This window comes from Abramis brama (genome assembly GCF_963993115.1).
Source record: "Abramis brama genome assembly, chromosome: 23".
NCBI classification, from domain to species: Eukaryota; Metazoa; Chordata; class Actinopteri; order Cypriniformes; family Leuciscidae; genus Abramis; species Abramis brama.
In genome coordinates, this window is record NC_139985.1 from 3,949,338 (window position 1) to 3,970,709 (window position 21,372).

Here is a 21,372-nt window from a genome sequence, read left to right on the forward strand (position 1 = left end):
CACAACAACGCAGCATGTGGTGATTACTGCCAATGTATTTGCACAACAGAATCATAAAAATAAGAAAATAATACATAGCGGTAGTATTGGGACGATGACATTATAAATCCTTCTCCTTCTAAAACCTAAAACTTAAGCATTTTACTAATTGTTTTAAAGTCATTATGTATGGAGTCAATATTATTACCATTTTGAGAAACTGCATATATTAAAAATATTGTCGCATGCCACAATCATTTAAAATGACCAGACCTAAAATATAAATTATAAAAACCTCCCCTAAAACTGATTAAAATTGTTTATGGACTTTGAGTACGTAAACTAACTAACTATATATTCGTTATTATTAATAATATTTTTTTTTGTATTAATAATAAAAATAATAAAATGTTTATTTATTAATTATACTAATAATAAGATGTATCCATATCATTAATCAAACTATTTTACTTAGTTAGCTAAATACAATTTTTGGAAATTTTCACCCTGAAATCTGTCTAATAGAGGATTTAAATTTTAAAGGACTTTCCTCCAGAACACATGGTGGCAGAAGAACAAATGAATCCTGAGCTTCAGCCGTAGGCGAATTGGGAGATTTACTATGGCAAAGGCTTAGCTCATTAATATTCATTTCGTAGTACTGACGTTACCTCGCCAAGCCCCTAAAGCGTCAATACACACAACATAATTAGTATTCAGGAGTCAAGCCTTCGCTAAAGCAGTATTCGCCAGCTCACACCCCCCTACCTTCCAACGTCAGTCTCTCAACAAATCAGATCGACCTACAGGCCGAACGTCACATTGCGTAATTAATATTCATGAGAAAAGCCTTCACCGTAGTAGGGATTGGTGGAGGGGGGGTTTGGGACACTGGGAACATCATGGCGGCTGCCTTGGAAATAGAATTGGAAATAGATAACGAAGATTATTATTCTCTGCTCAATGTCAGGAGAGAGGTAAGGAAGAGGATTTTTAAGAGACATCTCCGTGGTTAAGCTCTGCACAGAATGACAAGGGGAGTGACTCTTATTCTCTTATTAGGTTAACTTACACTATAAGAGATATTCATACAGCTGTCATACTATAATATGGCGGTTGCATAGGGCTTGTACTCATTGATCTGACGTTTCATGCTTGGACACCTTTCTAGCAGTATCTGTCAGCTGTCAGATTGCTATGTCAGCCATTAGGGTGATGTTTATTAATTTTTTGCATGTAGTGTACGTGCTACTTATGTAAATGGCGCTTGGCGCATGACTAGAGCTTATCTCAGAACAGCCCATTCACTTACTAATAACGCTTAAAAAACATTACACTTCACAAATAACCCTATAAAATAGGCTCAATCAAACCTTGTAATGCATAAGTACTTATTATACCTACCATAATAATAATAACAATAACTTCTGCTCGCTCTTGTGCTCGACTGCTATTTTCCAGGGAGCTGCTTGTAATATTGCCTCAAACTCTGATGTAACGGAAGTGTTCGCGTTTGAGTTTGAATGCAAAAGCGCGCCAACACGCAGTCTTACCTGGGCATGCATAACCAATCAAAAGACTGTTATCAAGGTGTGGCTCTGGGTGTGGCCAAACCAATCAATTTAAAGGGATAGTTCACCCAAAAATAAAAATTATGTTATAATTTCCTCACCCTCAAGTTGTTCCAAACCTGTATTATTATTTTTTTCTTCTGCTGAATTTCATTGTATTTTTTCTATGAAAGTTAATGGGGCCCATCAACTGTCTGGGGCCTAATCAACATTGAATATAAGCATCCCAATATTAAAAATTTATGTTGACGCTGCTTAATAATATCCCATCCTTCGATCTGTCTGTCTCTCATCTATTATTTGTCTATCTTACGTCCCACAGGCTACTCAAGAAGAGTTGAAGGCGTCGTACAGGCGAATGTGTATGCTCTACCACCCTGACAAGCACAGAGACCCTGAGCTAAAGAGGCAGGCAGAACAACTATTCACAGATGTACACCAGGCATATGAGGGTAATTATTATAACTATTATGGACTATATAGGACTATTATGACAGTTTTTAGCTCACAGGTTTGAGGAATAATTCAGCCAAACATGAAAGTTCTGTCATTATTTTCCGCACTCACATGTAATTTTATTGTATGCTGCTAGGTTTTGTTTTGCTTTTTTGAAACACAAAAGGGACAGATTAACCCCATAAAGCCTATTGTATCATATTTGATCAATTAATATTTAAGGCCTCTAAATTATGATCAACGTGTTCAAAACTTTGCTGAAAAACCTGTTGTACACAATTTACTGCATGCCTTCTTCCATCTGATTAATAGTTCATATTTTTTACTTTTTAAAATGACTTTTAGTATAATTGTAAAAATGTCCCCCTTCAGGTTTTGGTTCATGTCCAATTGCTGTGAAATCTTAAAATAAAATAAAAATAAAGTAAATGTAAGAATAACTTTTATTCAAGATGAACATTACCTGGGCTTAAGCAGCTTATGTTTACTTGATTATCTATACATAACTGTTTAGAAAAATCATGCTAAAATGCAAGTATGAAATATTATACATCAGGCTTTTGACGAACGTGTATTTGTCTCAATCATCCTTGTAATGCATTGCATTATATGTTTTGCCTTCGCAATTAAAACTACAGAGATTTGATAATAAAACTAAGCATTAAACATAATCTTAATAATACATTTTATTGGGAGATCTTACTTTTTGAACATATAAATAAGAACATCTGCACTAAATTGCATATTTTTGCTTATATGCGGCTCCATATTCTTCTATATCAAATGTGAGCTATAAAAGCGTGATGTATCACGTATGATACTAAACATAAAACTTTTTTTAGATTTTGTCTAAAGTTTAAATAAACTGTTCCATTTTTTGTCATTTGTTAGGGTCAGGGTTAAAAATATTGACTTACAATGAAAGTTTATAGTGACCACAAAGCCATCTATATTTAGAATAACATGAGGGTTAATCATTTTAATCTTCAAATAAAATGGTTATGACATAAATAATAAAACCACTGAATACATAGTCATATTTGTAAAACTTATAAAACTACAAGTGTACTCAAAATAATTAGATAATTAATTGACGGTTTTATTTGACTTTCATTATTTGACCTCTGTTTAGTTCTCAGTGACCCACAATCTCGAGCCATATATGACATATTTGGGAAGAAAGGCCTGGAGGTGGAAGGTTGGGAGGTTAGTTTTGTTTTCCAAATTGACAGTTTTTTTTTTAAATTACAAATATTTGTATTAATGTGTGTTACTGTGATGCATGTGATGCTAATGACACATCTGCTTGCTTGATCCCCGATGTCTCTAGGTGGTGGAGAGGAAGAGAACCCCTGCAGAGATCAAGGAGGAATATGAACGTTTGCAGAAGGAGAGAGACGAGAGGAGACTCCAGCAGAGAACAAACCCTAAGGTGGACATTCCAGACCAGAATGACAGGGGGAGATAATGATGGTTTTATATTTCCCAAAATGCAGTTATTTTTCACCAAACCTTCCAGTTTTGTTGTGCTCCAACTGATGTAATTTAAAAGATTCAATATGCCAGTTTGTTTGTTTCTTCTAAAATTTGAAGCCAGATAATATCAGTAAAATCTTTGCTTGATTGTTGAGGAACAGATATTTGAGGACAGCTTTCTTGCTTGATATTTTTTGACTTCTTTGCTCTTTGTAATTTATTAAACTCGGGGCACCCATAGGTCTATAAAAAGAACAGTAAACTCATCTACTCACTAGTCCACTTTCACAGCCTCATTGTGTTAATAATCACACTATGCAAACTATTCTGACTCAAACTTTCATGGAAAATATTAGTTTTAATAATGACTGAAAATGGTTGTTCGATTGTAGCCTATATTTAGCTTTTTACTTCTGTTGATTGCATTTAGGCTTCAAAATCATAAAAATTGTATTCACTTGTGATTATCATGATGAACAAAGCATGTAAGAATCATAAACTGTTGTTGGGCACAGAGCTTTTTTTCTGCAATAATAATCCAAAAGCCAATGGAAAAATATTATTATTATTTTTTATTTTTGTAGAGGGAACCAGGGTGATGCAAACTTTCATCATCACTATTGTTTTTTTTTTTTTTTTCTATATGGATGACCGGTATTCATTTTATTTGTGCAGGTCCTAAATTTGATTTAAAAACTCTGCAGAATTGATCTAGAAGGGGTTTTACTCATCATTTGTCTGTATTCATTCAGGGGACAATAAGTGTTGGCATAGATGCAACAGACCTCTTCGACCGATATGAGGAGGACTTTGAGGATGTACCAGGAGGAGGTTTTCCCCATATTGAGATCAACAGGATGCACATATCCCAATCCATTGAGGTCAGTATGGACAATTGAGCATTTTGTGATGTCCCCATCTCCCTTGTGCTCTATAGTCATTCAGGATTATGTTTGGCAGGCGCCCCTAACCACTTCAGATACCGCTGTCCTCTCTGGATCTCTGTCTACGCACAATGGCAATGGGGGAGGAAATATAAACCTTTGTGTGCGGCGTGTGACCTCAGCAAGGGGCTGGGGAGAGGTAAAACTCATACCAACACACCTCCAGGTTTTGTGCTGGTCTGGTTCTGATGTTCTTGTTTGTGTGTGTCTTAAGCTGGAGTTTGGTGCAGGGGACATTAGAGGACCTTTATTTGGGATGAAAGTATTCCGTAACGTAACTGCACGATGGTAGGTGTCCATCTGTGTATGATGATTCAAGTCTGATTTGTTTCTAATTTCTGTGAATCTCATGAATTTTGTGTCGCGTAGCTTTGTGACTGCACAATGGGGATTGCAGTTCTCCTCACGTGGCGTACGGCCCAGTGCCTCTACAATGATGGCCCGCCACCTAGACCAGAACACTATGGGATACCTGCAGTGGCGCTGGGGAAGCCAGTCTGCCATGACCACCAGCATCGTCAGGGACACTAAAACAAGCCACTTCACCCTGGCCCTGCAGGTGAAGCCCTCACAGGGGTACATTGACGATGGCAATTTGTTCCATTCAAAACAAAGTCAATGCATTAAGAATGCAATTCATCTGTTCTTATACCTGTTCCTCAGCTGGGCGTTCCTCATTCCTACCTGATGATGAGTTATCAGTACAAATTCCAGGATGAAGACCAGACCAAGGTCAAAGGTTCTATCAAGTATGTGTTTTACCTATGGCTTTCAATTGAGATTTCTAAATGCACGACCATTCAACATTTTGCTGTCTGTACGATTTTTTATTATATTTAAAAATAAGTCTCATCTGCTCCCCAAGGCTGCATTTATTTGATCTAAGGTGCAGTGAAAACAGTAATATTGTGGAATATTATAACAATTCCAAATAGCTGTACTGTTTAAAAATATTTTAAACTTTAATTAATTCCTGTGATGCAAAGCTGAATTTTCAGCATCGTTACTCCAGTCTTAAGTGTCACATGATCCTTCAGAAATCATTCTAATATTCTGATTTACTGCTCAAGAAACATTTTTAATAACTATCAGTGTTTAAAACAGTTGAGCTGCTTAGTACTGTCACTTGGTAAATTTAATGCATCCTTGCATAAAATTAAATAAAAATATTCTATCATTCAAAAATATTGAAGTCAGCAAGGTAGTTTTTTGTTGTTGAAAGAACATATATAACAATATATATACACACACACATTTTTAGTAAACATCTAGACACTGTTTTTCACTAAATTATATTATAAGCAACAATATTTTATTTTTTATGCACCAATACAATGTAATAAACAAAAGTAATACATTTTGAAGCATAAAAAATACTTTTGAGTGGACAAATTGTTGAATAAGTGGTGAAAGAACTTAAATCACAAAATTCTATCATCTCTGTCTTGACAGTATTATGCTCACAAGTGTGACACAAGAAGTGGGCATGAAACTGGGCCTGGTTGCATGAAACCTCTTAAGTGGTTTGACTTAGTGGTTGTTGAATGTTTATATGTGAACAAAAGCCAAAATTAAATATTTTCATCATGTAAAGCGATCGTGTCTCTTCAGAAAATGAACAGCTCAATTCATATGGATTAGTTTTACGATCTCTTTATTAACTTTTTGAAACGTCAAATTGGTAGTTGCGTTGATGTCAATGGAGGGATTGAAAGCTCTCAGATTTCTTCAAAAAGATCTTCATTTATTTTGATCAAGATGAACAAAAGTCGACAGCATTAGAGTGAACTATCCCTTTAACGTAAGGGCTTTTATGTTACTGGTCTCTGACCTTTAGGAAACTTAATGGTAAAGCACATTGCTATGTTCACAATTGTGTTTCATTTTAAATAAAACATTTTTTAATTGAATTTAATATAAATATTCAATGTATTGCCCAGCCCTAGATTTATAGAGGTAAAAAGCTCCTATGTCTACCCCGATAGCTCATTGACTTTTTATCCAACAGGACTGGATTCTTTGGCACCGTGGTTGAATATGGTGCAGAGCGTAAGATCAGTCGCCACAGTGTTTTGGCTGCTACCGTCAGCATTGGTGTACCCCAAGGCGTCTCCCTCAAAATCAGGTTAGCACTGACTTGAGCTTAACCGCAATACGCACAGCTCAGTAGAATAGCAAACTAAGCTCAAGCTGCTCGTGGGTGGTCTATTTATGCTGGTCATTTTCAACTGTCTACAGGTTGAACAGAGCCAGTCAAACCTACCTCTTCCCGATTCACCTGACCGACCAGATTTTACCCAGCGCTGTGTTTTATGCCACTGTGGGCCCGCTGGCCATCTACTTAGCTGTCCAGAAGCTTATTATTATGCCTTATGTACAAGCCCAGAAGGAACAGTGAGTTATTATCCATAATTACTGCTCTGAAACCGCCCATTTTCCCGAAACCCCTGTCTTTACATTACCTCAGTTTCTCTGAGTCAGGCCTTGACTCTTTGGTTGTTTACAGGGAGTTGGAGAAACAGAAGGAGGATTCTGCTTCAGAAATTGCTCGCAGGAAGCAAGAGGCTGAAGCTGCTGTGAGTCTAATAAATACATACACAACAATGACTATTTCCATTATGCCAACACAAAAAAACATTTATCAGGGCAGATATGTTGTTTTCTTTGTTATTGTGTCTTTGGTTTTCAGGTTTTGCTGATGCAAGAGTCAGTGAAGAGAATTACTGATGCTGAGGAATCTAAAATGGGTTTGTGAAAGCCCATACATTTTTTTTTATACATTCAGATTCAAGTTAAGCTCTATGGACAACATCTGTGATATACTGGCAATAACCACAGAAAATAGTGTCCATTCATTTTAAAAACAAGCAAAACTAACATTAATGTGTTATATCCGTATTTATACTCATGTAATGACAGCATATAGCTGATTATCCCAGTAAATATACAGTATGTCCAAAGATACCAGGGGACTTGATGTAACAATTCATAAACCCTTATGAGTTCAAAAGTAATTTCTAGAAAGGTCATGGGAATTTCTTTAATTAATATATATTTTTGTAGTAATGCTCAGTTCTAAAGTACTGTATTTCTTTCACTAGAAATTACTTTTTGTTGTGCCATCTCTAAAAAAAATTGTTATTATTATTTTTTTTATTAAATTCTTTGGTATAAAAAAAAAAATCCACTGCTAAAACAAACTTAGCTAAAATTTTGTCTGACATAATTACCACAAGCTTTACATTTTCTACTGTAGGTACATTACTGTAAACAATTTTTGTTTAGTTTTGCATACTCTGGGATGAGAGGAAACACATTGTTGTCCATACAGTTTAACTTGTACTGAACATTAAACGTTCTTGTTAAATGAATAGTTTTATGTGAAGTGATTCATGTTTTTATTCTAGGTCTCATCATTCTAAATGCCTGGTACGGCAAATTTGTATTGGACAATAGCCAGAAACGTGAGAGAGCAGAGGTCATTGACGTGACCGTCCCTCTCCAGTGTTTAGTGAAAGACTCTAAACTCGTTCTTACAGAGGCATCAAAGGTTAGACACGCAAACATCAACCGGTGCTTTACATCAATGAGATGCTTAAACTCTCGCCAGGTGCTTCACATTAATTAGTTCTGTCTCGTGTTAATCAGGCTGGCTTGCCGGGGTTTTATGACCCGTGCGTCGGAGAGGAAAAGAGCCTAAAGCTGCTGTACCAGTTCCGAGGTGCAATGCACCAAGTCTTGTCCGGAGACACAGAGCCTCTTAGGATACCTAAACAATGTGAGTACTATGGAAACAAAAAACTGGGAATGTTTTCAAAAAGATGGTTAATTCAAAGCTGGTGTAAAGAAAGTCTCTTTTCATTCAGCTCATAGAATCAGTTCAGAGACATAGGAGTCTTCCACACATTGGAAGAAAGGACAGATGGACTCAATGGACGTCAAAGGAACATAAAGGGACAGTCGGACATCCAGTGATCCGAAGGGCTGCTCCTCTTCATCCCACGTAGTCACCCGTGTATCACCTTTGTGTTGTCTGTTTATCTCAAATCCCTTTACATATATCGTCAATGGGTTGAACGCATCTTAACATCTCCTTAAGATCTGGAGACTTCCGATGAACCTCCTGAACCCGTCTGCAGCTTTGATAGCTGTCTGTTTTCAGGTTGTAGGAAGTGGTTAAATACCTTATCACTCCATCCATCAGTCTCAGTTGGTGTTAACACTACACTATCTGATGATATCTACTGGATAGTACAGCAATAAAAGCTCCTGTAACAAAAAAGTATGGTTCAAATCGTAATGAAGTGCTGTACAACCCGTGGTTTAATAAAACGGGTGTTGATATTGAAATGTTTTTTGACAGACGGTTTTGCATGTTTGTACACTGGGCTTATGAAAAAAGGAAAACTTAGGCTCACACTGCCTCCAAAATGAGGACTGTAGAAGCTGCCACAGGATCGTGATTTTAATTTCCTCTGGGAGAAATGCTGTTTGGATTACTTATCATATTAATATTTATATGTACAGGTGAATCTCACTAAAAAAACGGATGGCAAATTCTAAATGCAAAAAAAAAAAAAAAAAAATGTTCTCATTACTGTAATCTGAACATTTTTAAAATTTGAATAAAAGATGTGGGATAAATATTTAAATAAATATTACTGTGTGATGTTGACAGTGAGTGGATGTGATTTAAATGGACTTGCAAGAAATCTCATAAATGCAAGAAATCTTTAAAAAGAATTTTCTTTATGCAAACTTGTAGGTGAATTATGACCCAGACTGTTTTTGTGAGATTCACCATTTCCTCCATATCAGAGATAGTTGTACACTGTATATTCTCCAAATTTAAGATACTAAATGAAGTCTTACAGTGTTACTGTGTTTTTATTTGTGGTTCTTTGCATCTGGACATTTGCCTTGAAAGCAACTTTCCCCCTTCTCAGTTTTCAATAGTTGAGCTGCATTAGAAATGCTTAGATTAAACTAGTATAAAACTAAAATGTCTTTTGGATAATTTCGTGCTACATTTGGCATTTATCATGATTTCAATGAGGGATTTACAGGAATAGTTCACTTAAAAATGAAAATTCTGTCATCATTTACTCACCCTCAAGTTGCTTCAAAACTGTATGAATTTATTTATTTTGTTGGACAAAAAAAAAAAATCATACAGGTTTGAAACAACTTGAGGGTGAGTAAATGATGACAGAATTTTCATTTTTAAGTTTCTTTAAACAAGTGCACAAATATGAAAGCACTGAACAACTGATGATACATGCATCTGTACAACTAATCCACTAAACCATTTGTTCATTCATTGTTTCAATTAAATACTGTATGCCTTTTTTTTTCCTTAATTTTACATTGTTATTAGTGTAAATTTCAAATTGAGTGAGCAATGCCTGTATAATTTGGGTCTGTAATAGATGTTTATTTGTAACCGTCTTTCCAGTTGCACATTTCGTCTCTTGGACTATAAGGGAAAAAAGTAACATCAAGGCATTTTATTGTTGGAGTAGCAACAATAATCTTCTCATTCAGAAGTGAAAATAAGGCTAAAGAATAAAGGGTCAGTGTTAAAGGGTTAGTTCACCCAAAAATGAAAATTCTCTCATTTCCTCATCCTCGTGTCGTTACAAACCCGTAAGACTTTTGTTCATCTTCAATAAAAGCTTCAATTAAATCATATAAAGCGATCGTGTCTCTTCAGAAATTTGGACTAAACCATGAATTCGTTTTATGATCTCTTTATGATATTTTTGAAGCGTCAAAGTGGTAGTTGCGTAACTGTCAATGGAGGGACAGAAAGATCTCAGATTTCATCAAAAAGAGAATTTGTTTTCTGAAGATGAACAGAAGTCTTACGGTTTTGGAACGATTTAAAAATGGGCCTTTTAATGTTCTCTGGTTTGTTATCCAGTACTGTCATTATACCTTGCATGTCTCCTGAAATTTTTAACAAATCTCATGCTCAATGTTCAAGCCACATTTTTAAACTCTGAAAGAAAACGGTGTTACATTCCTATCTGATGCAAAACCTTACACATGTATCCATGTAATGTTGTCAACCTAAAGAGTAGTTTAAACAATAAAAAGTGATGAAAACTACACTGCATCTTTCCTGTAAGCTTTCCTGTAGCTCAAACAGTGTTGGCGCTTGCAACGCCAAGGTCATGGGTTCGACTCCCAGGGAAAGCAAGAACTGATAAGAATGTAAATGTGTACCTTGAAATGCAATGTAAGTCGCTTTGGATAAAAGCGTCTGCCAAATGCATAAATGTAAATGTACATCTTAATTCTACAGTTATTTTCTTTATATAATATATATTACAGCTTCTACATAAGAATGATATGGCTCAAATGAAATGTCATTAAAATCATCATCTCTTTATTTACAAGTTTACATGAAGTTTCACAGAAACATCTCTCTCTTTCTTTTCATTGGACTCAGAATCTCCCTCAGCGTAACAGTGCAAGCTCAAACTTTAGCGGTTCTTCTCTCTTGCACAAACAGCCCTGAAATATTAACATCATACTACATACAACAAAATGTACAGAACCATCATCCATGAACCCTTAATAAATGGTTAAAAAAAAAGAAAAGAAAGCAGCAACATAAGCAATTCAATTTACAAGCGACACTTTTTTCCACAAAACAATGAACAAATAGCTTGTTTAATCTAGGCCTGCAAATTACACCTTCCCAGTATGTCCTTAGATGGGAAGACAAACTGTACCCAAAGTACGGGTTTAAAGAATATCCAGTTTCAATGTGCATCACAAAAAAAATATCACTGTGGATAGTCAACTGACTCGTTAGAAAATAAGATGAGGCCAATTTCACAACTATGAACTATCAGAGTTATTTGTCTAAATTTACATTAACATATACCAAAAAGTTCTGCAAATATCCATACTAAAGTGCCAAATAATATATCTCCTCTGCAGTGTTTATCTCATCAATCAGAACAGTACATTCTGAGATGACATCAAACTCACATGAGATAAAAAAAAAAAAAAATGCACAATGTTTTTTGATGGGACTTTAACAGCTAATAGGACACAATCACATTTTTATCTGAGCATGCCTATGAACATGAACCAGACTCATCGATTAATAACCAGGTTAGACGGGTCACAGTGGTTAACTAGAAATACACCCTCATGAATGATTCCTTCTATTACAAGCTCCACCAGAGAGTTTTGAAGAGCCAAGATTTGTAGATCAAACACTGGCACTGCTTTGAATGTTAATGTGAATACTACTAAGAAAGCCATAGGATTTCAGTATATAAAGGTAAAAAAAAAAAAGTTCTTCCCTTTGGCAGTTAAGTAAAACTCACAGAACCTGACAAGAACACGCCAGGGTAATATTTCACCACAAAAAATTGCATTGTGTGACTATTTTCATGAAAACAAAATTAAAGAATAAAGAAAGTTTCTTACCGTCACGACAGTATAAATAGAATCACCACTGAGAATAATGGGGGAAAAAAAGCAAAATACCCAGAAACATTACATGAATTCGAAGTTAAAAAAAAACCATTATGTTCCTAAAAATAGTATTAATTTATGCCAACATATCAAATGGGGTGAAATGTGACATGTGTTTTGTAAGATTCTGAGATTCACCCAGTAAAAAATATCCCTTCCCTAACCTGTAACGACTATCAAAAAATGTACATATTTTACTAATTGCAGAAAAAAAGACATGAAAAAATAACCAGTTTAGTCAAATATTACAACATGCAAACAAAAAGTTTCTCGTTCAAAAAAAGGCAGAAACTATCAGGCTTCATAAATCAAAATAACACCGTCTCTTGTTATCATCCGTTTGTTTCAATGTTCTTTAAAAAGAAAAAAAGAAAATACCACAATGTAGCATGAACCGTTTCTGATGTTTCACTCTAAAGCATCAGTGACTGCTGACGAAAACTTCGATCAACATTATCCAACAAACAGAACTCTTTGCCTCATACACATTTGGTGGTCTCAGAAAAGATCCACACAAAATGGCGAGTCTAAACACCTTGAAACAAATATCTTATGGTTATTTCATAGAATATACATACTTTAACAAATACACCTACTTTTGAAAGCTATGGGTACAAAGGGGCATCTCTAGCTACCACTTTGTTCTTAAAAAAAAAAGTTGCAATCCGACACCCCGATCCCTTCTTTCCAGCACAACTCTGATTGTGTAATACCTTCAGGCAAGTACCGTCACAACTCCAGCCGTCCGTATGGCGGAAATCTGCTCTCATTAATGCATCATCTGAGTATTGATTGCCAGACGCAAACATTTAGGAAGGTGAGAAATATTAAAAACAGGAACAGAAAAACGTGACGCAGGTCCTCATCTGTACTCATTGAGTCTCCCCTTTAAGAAGACAACTTTATGAGTTTCTGTGAACGAGAGGAGCGGCATCAGTCGAGAAGGTGTTTTCGAGTGCCCACTCGTGAGCGATTGGAGCGGCGTATGTCAAACTTTGTGTCTTTGCACCTCTGGCAGATGTACGTCTCTGGGACGTTGGACTTACGGATTTTGGCACATGAAAGGTGGATCCAGGTGTTGCACTGGTTGCATTCGATCATAGCCCGCCCTGCGAACGGCTTCATGCAGAAACATGTCACTAGGTCCCAAGAGTCATCATCTGCAATGAGAAAGACAGTAAATTCAAATATATACGATTGCGAACAATGCCAAACTCCAAGAGGAAATTATTGCGACCGCATTTGCATATATACCGTAATACGATTGCAATCTACTTTTGACAATGCCAAACTCCAAGAGGAAATGATTGTGATTGCAATTTTAATACGATATATAAACGATTACCCTCTACTTTTAAAAATAGCAAACTAGACAACAAGAGGAAACCTTCTTCTTACCTGAATCAACCATGATGTCCTCATCGTCTCCCGATCCATCCTCATCTCTAAATACCACCTGTTTTCCCTGGCGGACCACAGTCCTTTTACCAGGAAAACCTTCAACTTTCAAGACTATGGACTCTTCTTTAGGTTGTGAGGGTTTCTCGACATCCTCCGACTCTGGACCTGAACTTTTAAAACCGTCCCAGCATGGACGGCCAATATCAGGCTCCTCTTTCCACGTTGCGCTGCCCGGTGAACTATAGGCAGGTTTTGAACACGTGCCAGTGTGCGTAGGCTGGTCGCTACCCATGCCAGCGGTGGGTACTGAGATGCTGAAGTAATCTTCTGGTTCTTCTTTGATGGTACATCCAAAATTGCCGATCTCACCTTCAGCACTATGAGTAGTAAATGGAGCGAAAGATCTCAATTCCTCATCCTTACTCTTCCTCAGCTTCTTCTTCTTCTTCTTCACCTTGTCAGCCTTCGTTCGACCCTCCAGGAGAAGACCTGCTGACTTAGGACGTTTCTGGGGCTCTGAATCCTCGCTCGCGGGTCTCTTGAATCCAGCAAAGCTCTTGCGGTTTTTGGGTGGGGGCTCGTCCGGAGACGAGAGGTCACATCCCAGCCTCTGGTTCTCCCATCCGTCACTGTCTGCAGTGCTGCCGGTGCTATTAGGAGGACTAGAGCTGTTCCTCAAGTGTGCCTCCTGTGGACAGCAATAGAAAACACTATTTTAACCACCAATGCACTGAATTTCTTGGACTGAAACATCGGTCTGAAGTCTGAAGATGAGCAAACAGTGACCAAATAACTTCACTGCATGTTTCAAAGACTTATGGTGAAAATCATCCACACCCACAAATCCTGCTGGTTATGGAGCAATATTTGTAATGACAAGAAATGCAGACCACACTGGCGCAAGATGAAACTGCCTACAAATCAAGATCTCTAAGATGAAACATTTCACATTTTGCAGTTTGATAAAGACTAAATAGAAAATATAGTGCCTCACACACCCGAATCATTTGTAGGTGCATTGGATAAAAGTCCAATATAAAATGTATAAATCCCACACACTACTCACAGTTGCATCATTATGAAATTTTATTAGAAACGATTTGCTCAAGCCTGAAGAAACACTGCTAATAAAATTTTGTAGCCATCTGAGCTTGAGTAGTGCTATATATATATTGAGAGAGAGAGAGAGAGAGAGGGGAGAAAGAGGAGAAAGAGAAAGAGAAAAAGAAAGAGAAAGAGAGTCTGATAAAGGCTAAAATGTAAAGAATATGTAATAGTAAAAATCTCAACAATTCTTTATTAGATCAATTGACCAGTTTAGTGTTTTAGCACTAAAAGCCAAGCAATTACATGAAAAATTACATGAACGCCAACAGACACCAACTGGTAAAAAGAAAAATGCCTATCACAAACCAGGGTAAGAGAAGCAAAGTGCCAAGCAACGCTTTTGTAGAGTCACTCCTAAAGTTAATGGCTACCACCTAAGAAAAACATAAATTACGGGTCATCAGAAATGCAAGCGCCTGCACAATGAAATCCAAGAATGACTGCATGCTGTAAAAATAAGGCACAAAAATGGCAGGTTTATGAATTTCCACTGTATGTTCAGAGAATTTAAAACCTCCCCCTCATTTTGCTGTCAAACCTTAATCAGCTTTCTTAGTCACGACTAATGAGCTCAGAAACACATGGATCCCACATCAATGGTGGATTATTTTGGAGCATTTCTCACGGGTTCATCTCTGTCTACACTTACTTTTGTTTATACCCTCATTTACTGTTTGTTTCTTTGTTATTAAAGCCATCATTATTTGTGTGCTATGAAGTGCTATGTCTCCTTTGTGCTGAGTAGCCTGCGAAAACAAAGCAAGTAGTAAGCAAATAAAGAATAAATGATCTTTCCAAAAACACAGACTCTATAAGCTGAAAGGATGTGAAAACATTATGAATGCACTAGCTGTTCCAAAACATAGTGAGTTGCCTACCTAGACATCATTTCAGACAGCAGACATTTTTTGACATGAAAGCTGTTCCAAAAAGTGCTAGCTTCAAAGATATATTCACAAAGAAAGCATACCCAGAATGCATTGCAACAAGCTCAATCAACATGGCAGAACAAAAGCCTTAAGTAGGATATTTCTGTCATGACAATTCTCTTAGTGTTTGGCATGGTAAAGGATATGACAATGTTTATATGTTTGGTCTTGGCGGAATAGATCTGCTACACTGATGGTGCTGCAGAGCAAGTACAGGACTTGCTACTGCCAATACATACACAACACACTAGTGTGAGGAAGTAAGATATGCTGCTGCTGCTGTACAATATAGCGTACATGAATTACCCGTAGCAGATTTATACAGGTGGAGCTGGGGAAGGTGGAGGGTTTCTGAAAGCGCACTGCAACTTCTACAGCAAATGCTGACCAAGTATTTGAAGGTTGAGCAGCGATCTCATTGGCTCCTGATACAGCAGGAACCAATCAGCTGTGTCCTATAGATGTGATTGCAAGCAGATTGAGTTAAGGACCAGCTAGCGCCATCTATAGTTTCATGACTGAACTGTGTATTTCTACTAGATATCTGTAATTTCTAACCATAAAGTTGGAAGTATATGCCCTATACTCAGATGACGACTTGGAAACAAAAAAGCAGCTGTACCATTTGGTCAGTGTTTGACCGTCAACAACAAAGACCAAAAAACAAATAATTCACTGGGTTTTACACACCTATTTCAATAAACATTTATATCCTAAAAGTAAGAAGTTTGACTCTGCGCAGCTTTTTATTTGCTTAAAAGTGAATGTATATATCACTGAGTATATCCAAAGTCCCTTTAAGACAAGTAATTCCACTCGGCGGCCATCTTTGAAATGCCTCTCAGGCATGCAATGCTGCTCCTATCTTTTTGAATGGGGGAACATCAAATTCTCCAAAACTGTTCGCCAAGCAAGCTTATGATTAAATTTCATATTTAAAATCACCAATGAAATCTGACAACAACCGTCTCATAAATTTAGTTTCTAAACACTCAAATCATGACAGAAAATTACATTTTTCAGGCTGGATCAAGCTAATGCGCAGTGGAAGCGCGAGTCTGACTGACTCCGGAGCTTTTAACGATTAGCTCTTATTTAGAAGGCAGGACTTATTCCGCCATATTGAGCGTTGCACTTTTCCCCATTCAAAACAATACAAGTGACGCGTCCTGTGTAATTCTATAGTCTTTGGTGTATCTACCAGGGTGCCACCATGTTGGTGTGACGTCATTCATCCTTCCTCAATGACTATTTGGCACCCAAAACTGACTACTTTACCCAATATTTGTTACATAATTTCATTTTAAACAACATGCAAGTGTCAATTGAGAGTTGAGTGTCCCATGGACTTTATTTTAGCAGTTAGGATGCTTCCTTAGAAGGCAGCAGCCTATGTAGAGAGCAGGCAGCTCACTAGGTTTTGGAACACTTGGAGCTATTATCGGCCCTCATGCATTTCCCTGCAACAGAGTTTCCGCGATTTAGCCTCCATCCATTGAAGGATCCATTAAAGGAAAGTCCTGAAACTGAAGTGTTTGTGGATGCACACACACTGCTGTTGTGAAGAATGGCACTTAGAGACAGGGTCTGAGATGAGAATGAGGAGACTTGAGTGGCCCTCTTACCCTGGGAGGGAGGGCTGAGGTTTTTTTGGAGGGAGATGTCTCTCAGCGGCCGTGACATAAGAGCCACCACCATTTCTGTGGATCAAACAAGAGCATCAACAGCAAAGCAGCTCATAAGGGGTTGTGCCACCAAAAAAAAAAGAAAAAGCACCCAGTGCCACACCACTGCCAAGGATAGGAACCTCTGGAGGTCGGATGTGTCAGATCGTTGAGCGATCTTGAGGAAATGCAAGGCCGCTTCACCCTGCAACACTGACAGAACTTTCTAGCAAACGTACAAGCACAATGAGTATCATTTTTACCACAATCTCCTCCCAGTTACATCACTAAGACATGATAATACTCACCTCCTGTGGATACGGAATATAACCAGCATATGCCAGCACAAATGTGCAGAACTTGTTGAAATCTTCCACTGTTCGTTTACGCTTAAATGTTGAACTGTAGCCCTGCAATAAAAACAGAAAAGTAGTCATTTCAACACATACTTTTTTATTTTTTACAAAGTTAAAGGAATAGTTCACTTTAAAATGAAAATTCTGTCATATACTCACCCTCATGTTGTTTCAAACCTGTATGAATTTCTTTCTTCTGCTGAACACAAAGGAAGATATTTAGAAGAATGTCAGTAACCAGACAGTTTCTAGGTCCCATTGACTTCCATTTCCATAGTATATTTTGGGACCCAGAAACTGCCTGGTTATTTCTTCTAAATATCTTCCTTTCTGTTCAGCAGAAGAAAGAAATTCATACAGGTTTGAAACAACATGAGGGTGAGTATATGATGACAGAATTTTCATTTTAAAGTGAACTATTCCTTTAATACCACTTTTAGAGCACAATTTCACACTTTTTAAAAGCTTTAGCACCACTTTCAGCATTAGATTATGCCCAAATTGCAGTGCTAAATGTCGTTAAGCAAAAGACAACCAATCAGAAACGAAGCAATGCATGCCTAATTAAATATCCATGCACTTTGTACAATCACAGAACACTATTAAACCTATGTTTAATAGTGCACCATGTTAAGCCAAGTTTGAAAGAGTAAAACATGAAACAAAATGACTCAGGATTACATTAGTTAAAATGTGTAATTTCTACATCACTAACACCACCAAATGGATTTTAAAAAAACAACTAATGACTGCTTTCAAATGGGTAGTCCCACCCCAAACACAGGCCATTGGTCATTAGCTGAGTCACTGCTGTGTCGGGCTGGTCGTGATGTTCAAACAAACACAATGTTATGAATGCATTAGAGAGCAAAAGTGTTTGCACTTTTCAGGAGAATCAACACAGAACAGTTTACTTGTATTTGTCTATTTATAGAGTGCAACAGTCAGGTTACAGAACTCAAAATCCCATTATTTTTTTCCAAAGGGGAACTGATTTTTAACAATAACTTGTTATAACCCTTTAAAAACAGACTGACAGTGAGCTATGAGATTGTTAATTGATGGTAATTGCTTTTGTTGAAGCCATCAGCCAACATTATTTCAACTTGTTTTTAAAATAACCATGTTAACAGAATTCCTGGTGAAAAACTACTTTACCCATGATTCTCCAAAGAAATCTCCACCAGATAATTACAACAAACAAATCATGCCAAAAGAACCTTTTAGTGCCCATCCACTCCCATTAAATTTCTTAATGAAAGCAGTGCTTTACTTTCTCAACCAGACGCTGTGGGAGTGAAGCAATGTGCGCGCATGCGCATTCGCAATTTTGCGCACTGGCTCTGTCAACTGTGCAAATATTCGATAACTAATGACACATCATCACCGTCATTCAATTACACGATCGACAACAATTTGAATTCGCCTGATATATTGAACGCCGTTTGCATCAACAAAACAAAAACTTAGATGCAAAATCTTATTTATTAATGTGACCGAAGGCTAAAAGGCTTGTTAGCAACTCCATGCACAGGCAAAAAGAGAACGAAAACAACGAGTGTAACGAAATACATCTCTTATTAAGGCTGTGAAAACGATGAAGAAAAGCAGAACAAAAACTTTCATTTAATCAACTTAAACAGCATCTAATGAGTTAGCCAGCCATTGCTACTGAGATAGCCTAAAAACAATGACACTTCCTTTCATGACTTTAATTATTACCAGAGATCAAATTGGTAAATAAATAAGTAAAAGCACTGAAATAAGATATGTACATATTTTCGATGTGATGATGAGCATACATTGCGTACAGTTTTAAACGAGGAAAGCCTATTTTAAGCTAACTTACACATCCAAAGAGGATTAATATGAAAACATATTCATGCGGAAAAACTGAGATGACAACGAAATGTACTCATACAGCAAAATCACGCAAAATAATATTAATTAAAAACTTCAAATATTGATATAAAATTAGAAAATCAAAATATGTTTTACCTGTGTGTCAAATGGACAAGTCGTCGAGCTGTTATCCATTTCTATAGTGTAAAAAAAGCTGTTTTAGTTTATGATCACATTTTCAACAACATGCGACTCACATCATGACACATATATCGTCATAACAACACATAAAATGCAATTATATCGAATTACACTTTCCTGTAATGATGCATAATGTACATTCTATCAGTTATGATAACATTTGTAGCATTTCATCGATGCAACATCTGACTGGACCAAACAGTTAATTAAAAACCTTAGAATAGCTGTTGAGTTTAATCGATCACTAAATAGATGAATCTTGTCAGACTAATGAAAAAGTTTTAAAATAATTTATGAGATTATATAATGCACAGAGTCACGGCATGTATCTCCACACCTAAATAAACTGCAAAAACACATTTAACTAATCTGACTACTTTATATATTCATCTTCACATCTGTAATTGGACTCATCTGAAAGATATGTTATGTTTATGGGTTATTTTATTGAAAAATATGTTTTTTAATATTTTTGATGGGCAATCTTCGAGCTCATTTAGCCTGCCTGCTAGCACTACAGACCTGATCTATTAAGTTTAATAACACCATATCATCCATAACACACCAATTATAACCAATATCTAATATTGCACATCTAAATACTCAACTAGCTCGAACTGTAATGTCTTTAAACAAAAGTTGATCCACTTTTTTCTTCCCCTGCTGGAACTTGCTAATTGGCTAGCCGTCATGCTAACATTGTTGTGACTGATGTGTGTGTTTATGGTGTTTTATTCACGTTTACCTGCTGCTGAAACACAGATAGTGGACTACGCGACGGTAAAGAGGCAGATAATTATCCTGGATCGAAAAACCGGCGATGACAGTGGCAGGAGTGATGGGAAACAGTGATGAAATATGTCCGAATGTGATGAAGCTGTGATGGGTGAAACCCAGACAGACAGATCTGCTAATCTGCCAAAATAAAAGTCCCCATTTGATTCATATGAATCACCCATCTATAGGTCAGTTTACTGGCCAGAAATATAATATTCACTTAAAATGTGTATATTATACACTTAGAAGGACATTAGATAACAAAAAAATCAAACCAAGTGATATTTATTTTTAATGAAATATAGCACAAATACACTTTTCAAACAAAACAAAAATGAGTTTGTTACTGTGTACGTCTGTGACTTGAGTGTCTAAATTTTACGTACAGAACACATCTAATTTATTTTACACTTTAACTGTCAGATTATGTTTAGATATTTTTAAACAGAAAAATACTGCAATAAATATTAGCAGAAAAAGTTTTTTACTCTCATAATACTCAAGTCTAAAACACATTATGCAAAATGACAGTCTACAAATTTAAACCTATATTTACACATCGTATGGCAACAATAAATTAATATCTATTTATAGAAAATTTTATTAGTCATGTTTGAGATATGTTTGTATTCCAAAAAAGTAATTTACAGCATCTCTGAGTAAAAGAGATTAGATCTGAATAATCACTTAACGACAGTGTTAATGAACCATGAGTTAGAAACCAATGACATGCCACTGAATGACAACGTGACTCAGACTATTCTTTTTTATGCCACATTGTGATCTATACATTATTATTATAGAACCAAAATCAAGATGTAGGTTCTCACTTTCCAATAATTTTCCCTTTGACAGCAGAATGATCAGCTCAAATTACTTTTTTATTTTATCACACATCCTTCTTTCAGGTGACCAATTCACTTCAGTTCATCTCAAAAGTTTTATTAGCATTATTGTATTACATTATTTCACACAGGGCCATTTTAAACAAATTATAGTTTTTATAAAAGTAAATCATAAATATGAAAAAAAAAACATTTGTAAGCAGGTACACCTGTCTCAGGTAACTAATCTCAAATTAAATGTCTCATTTAATAATATAATTCTGTATTTGTTCGTAATACATGCAAATATGAATCATTCTTTCATTATGCAAATATAACATTTAAAGG

The 21,372-nt window shown here is 36.4% G+C and overlaps 2 protein-coding genes across 2 annotated transcripts; one reads left to right on the forward strand and one right to left on the reverse strand.

The window, feature by feature from the left end:
- The first annotated feature begins 840 nt into the window (after positions 1–840).
- Positions 841–10,537, forward strand: dnajc11b (DnaJ (Hsp40) homolog, subfamily C, member 11b). The gene is made up of 16 exons (XM_084100625.1): positions 841–956; positions 1,873–2,002; positions 3,139–3,212; positions 3,337–3,438; positions 4,235–4,363; positions 4,443–4,565; positions 4,641–4,714; positions 4,796–4,985; positions 5,090–5,175; positions 6,435–6,551; positions 6,665–6,820; positions 6,933–7,002; positions 7,116–7,173; positions 7,834–7,976; positions 8,075–8,204; positions 8,293–10,537. The coding sequence occupies exons 1-16, from the start codon at positions 882–884 to the stop codon at positions 8,316–8,318; spliced, it is 1,683 nt and encodes a 560-aa protein (XP_083956751.1). The 5' UTR covers positions 841–881; the 3' UTR covers positions 8,319–10,537.
- Positions 10,538–10,795: 258 nt separating this feature from the next.
- On the reverse strand, positions 10,796–20,332 carry phf13 (PHD finger protein 13). Its single transcript, XM_084100626.1, has 5 exons — positions 20,169–20,332; positions 19,379–19,419; positions 17,333–17,434; positions 13,322–14,012; positions 10,796–13,083 (listed from the first exon to the last, which is right to left on the reverse strand). Exons 2-5 carry the CDS (start codon positions 19,415–19,417, stop codon positions 12,857–12,859), a joined length of 1,059 nt encoding a protein of 352 aa, XP_083956752.1. The 5' UTR covers positions 19,418–19,419; positions 20,169–20,332; the 3' UTR covers positions 10,796–12,856.
- Positions 20,333–21,372: the final 1,040 nt, after the last annotated feature.

Bases quoted from the DNA above. Each gene is read 5' to 3' on its own strand.
- phf13 (XM_084100626.1), bottom strand. From the start codon at position 19,417: ATGGATAACAGCTCGACGACTTGTCCATTTGACACACAG. The intron at 17,435-19,378 runs GTAAAACATATT...TTTTTATTGCAG, and splicing joins CTTGTCCATTTGACACACAG to GGCTACAGTTCAACATTTAA. The intron at 13,084-13,321 runs GTAAGAAGAAGG...TTCTCATTGCAG, and splicing joins GGACATCATGGTTGATTCAG to ATGATGACTCTTGGGACCTA.
- dnajc11b (XM_084100625.1), top strand. From the start codon at position 882: ATGGCGGCTGCCTTGGAAATAGAATTGGAAATAGATAACGAAGATTAT. The intron at 4,715-4,795 runs GTAGGTGTCCAT...TGTGTCGCGTAG, and splicing joins CGTAACGTAACTGCACGATG to CTTTGTGACTGCACAATGGG. The intron at 8,205-8,292 runs GTGAGTACTATG...CTTTTCATTCAG, and splicing joins TCTTAGGATACCTAAACAAT to CTCATAGAATCAGTTCAGAG.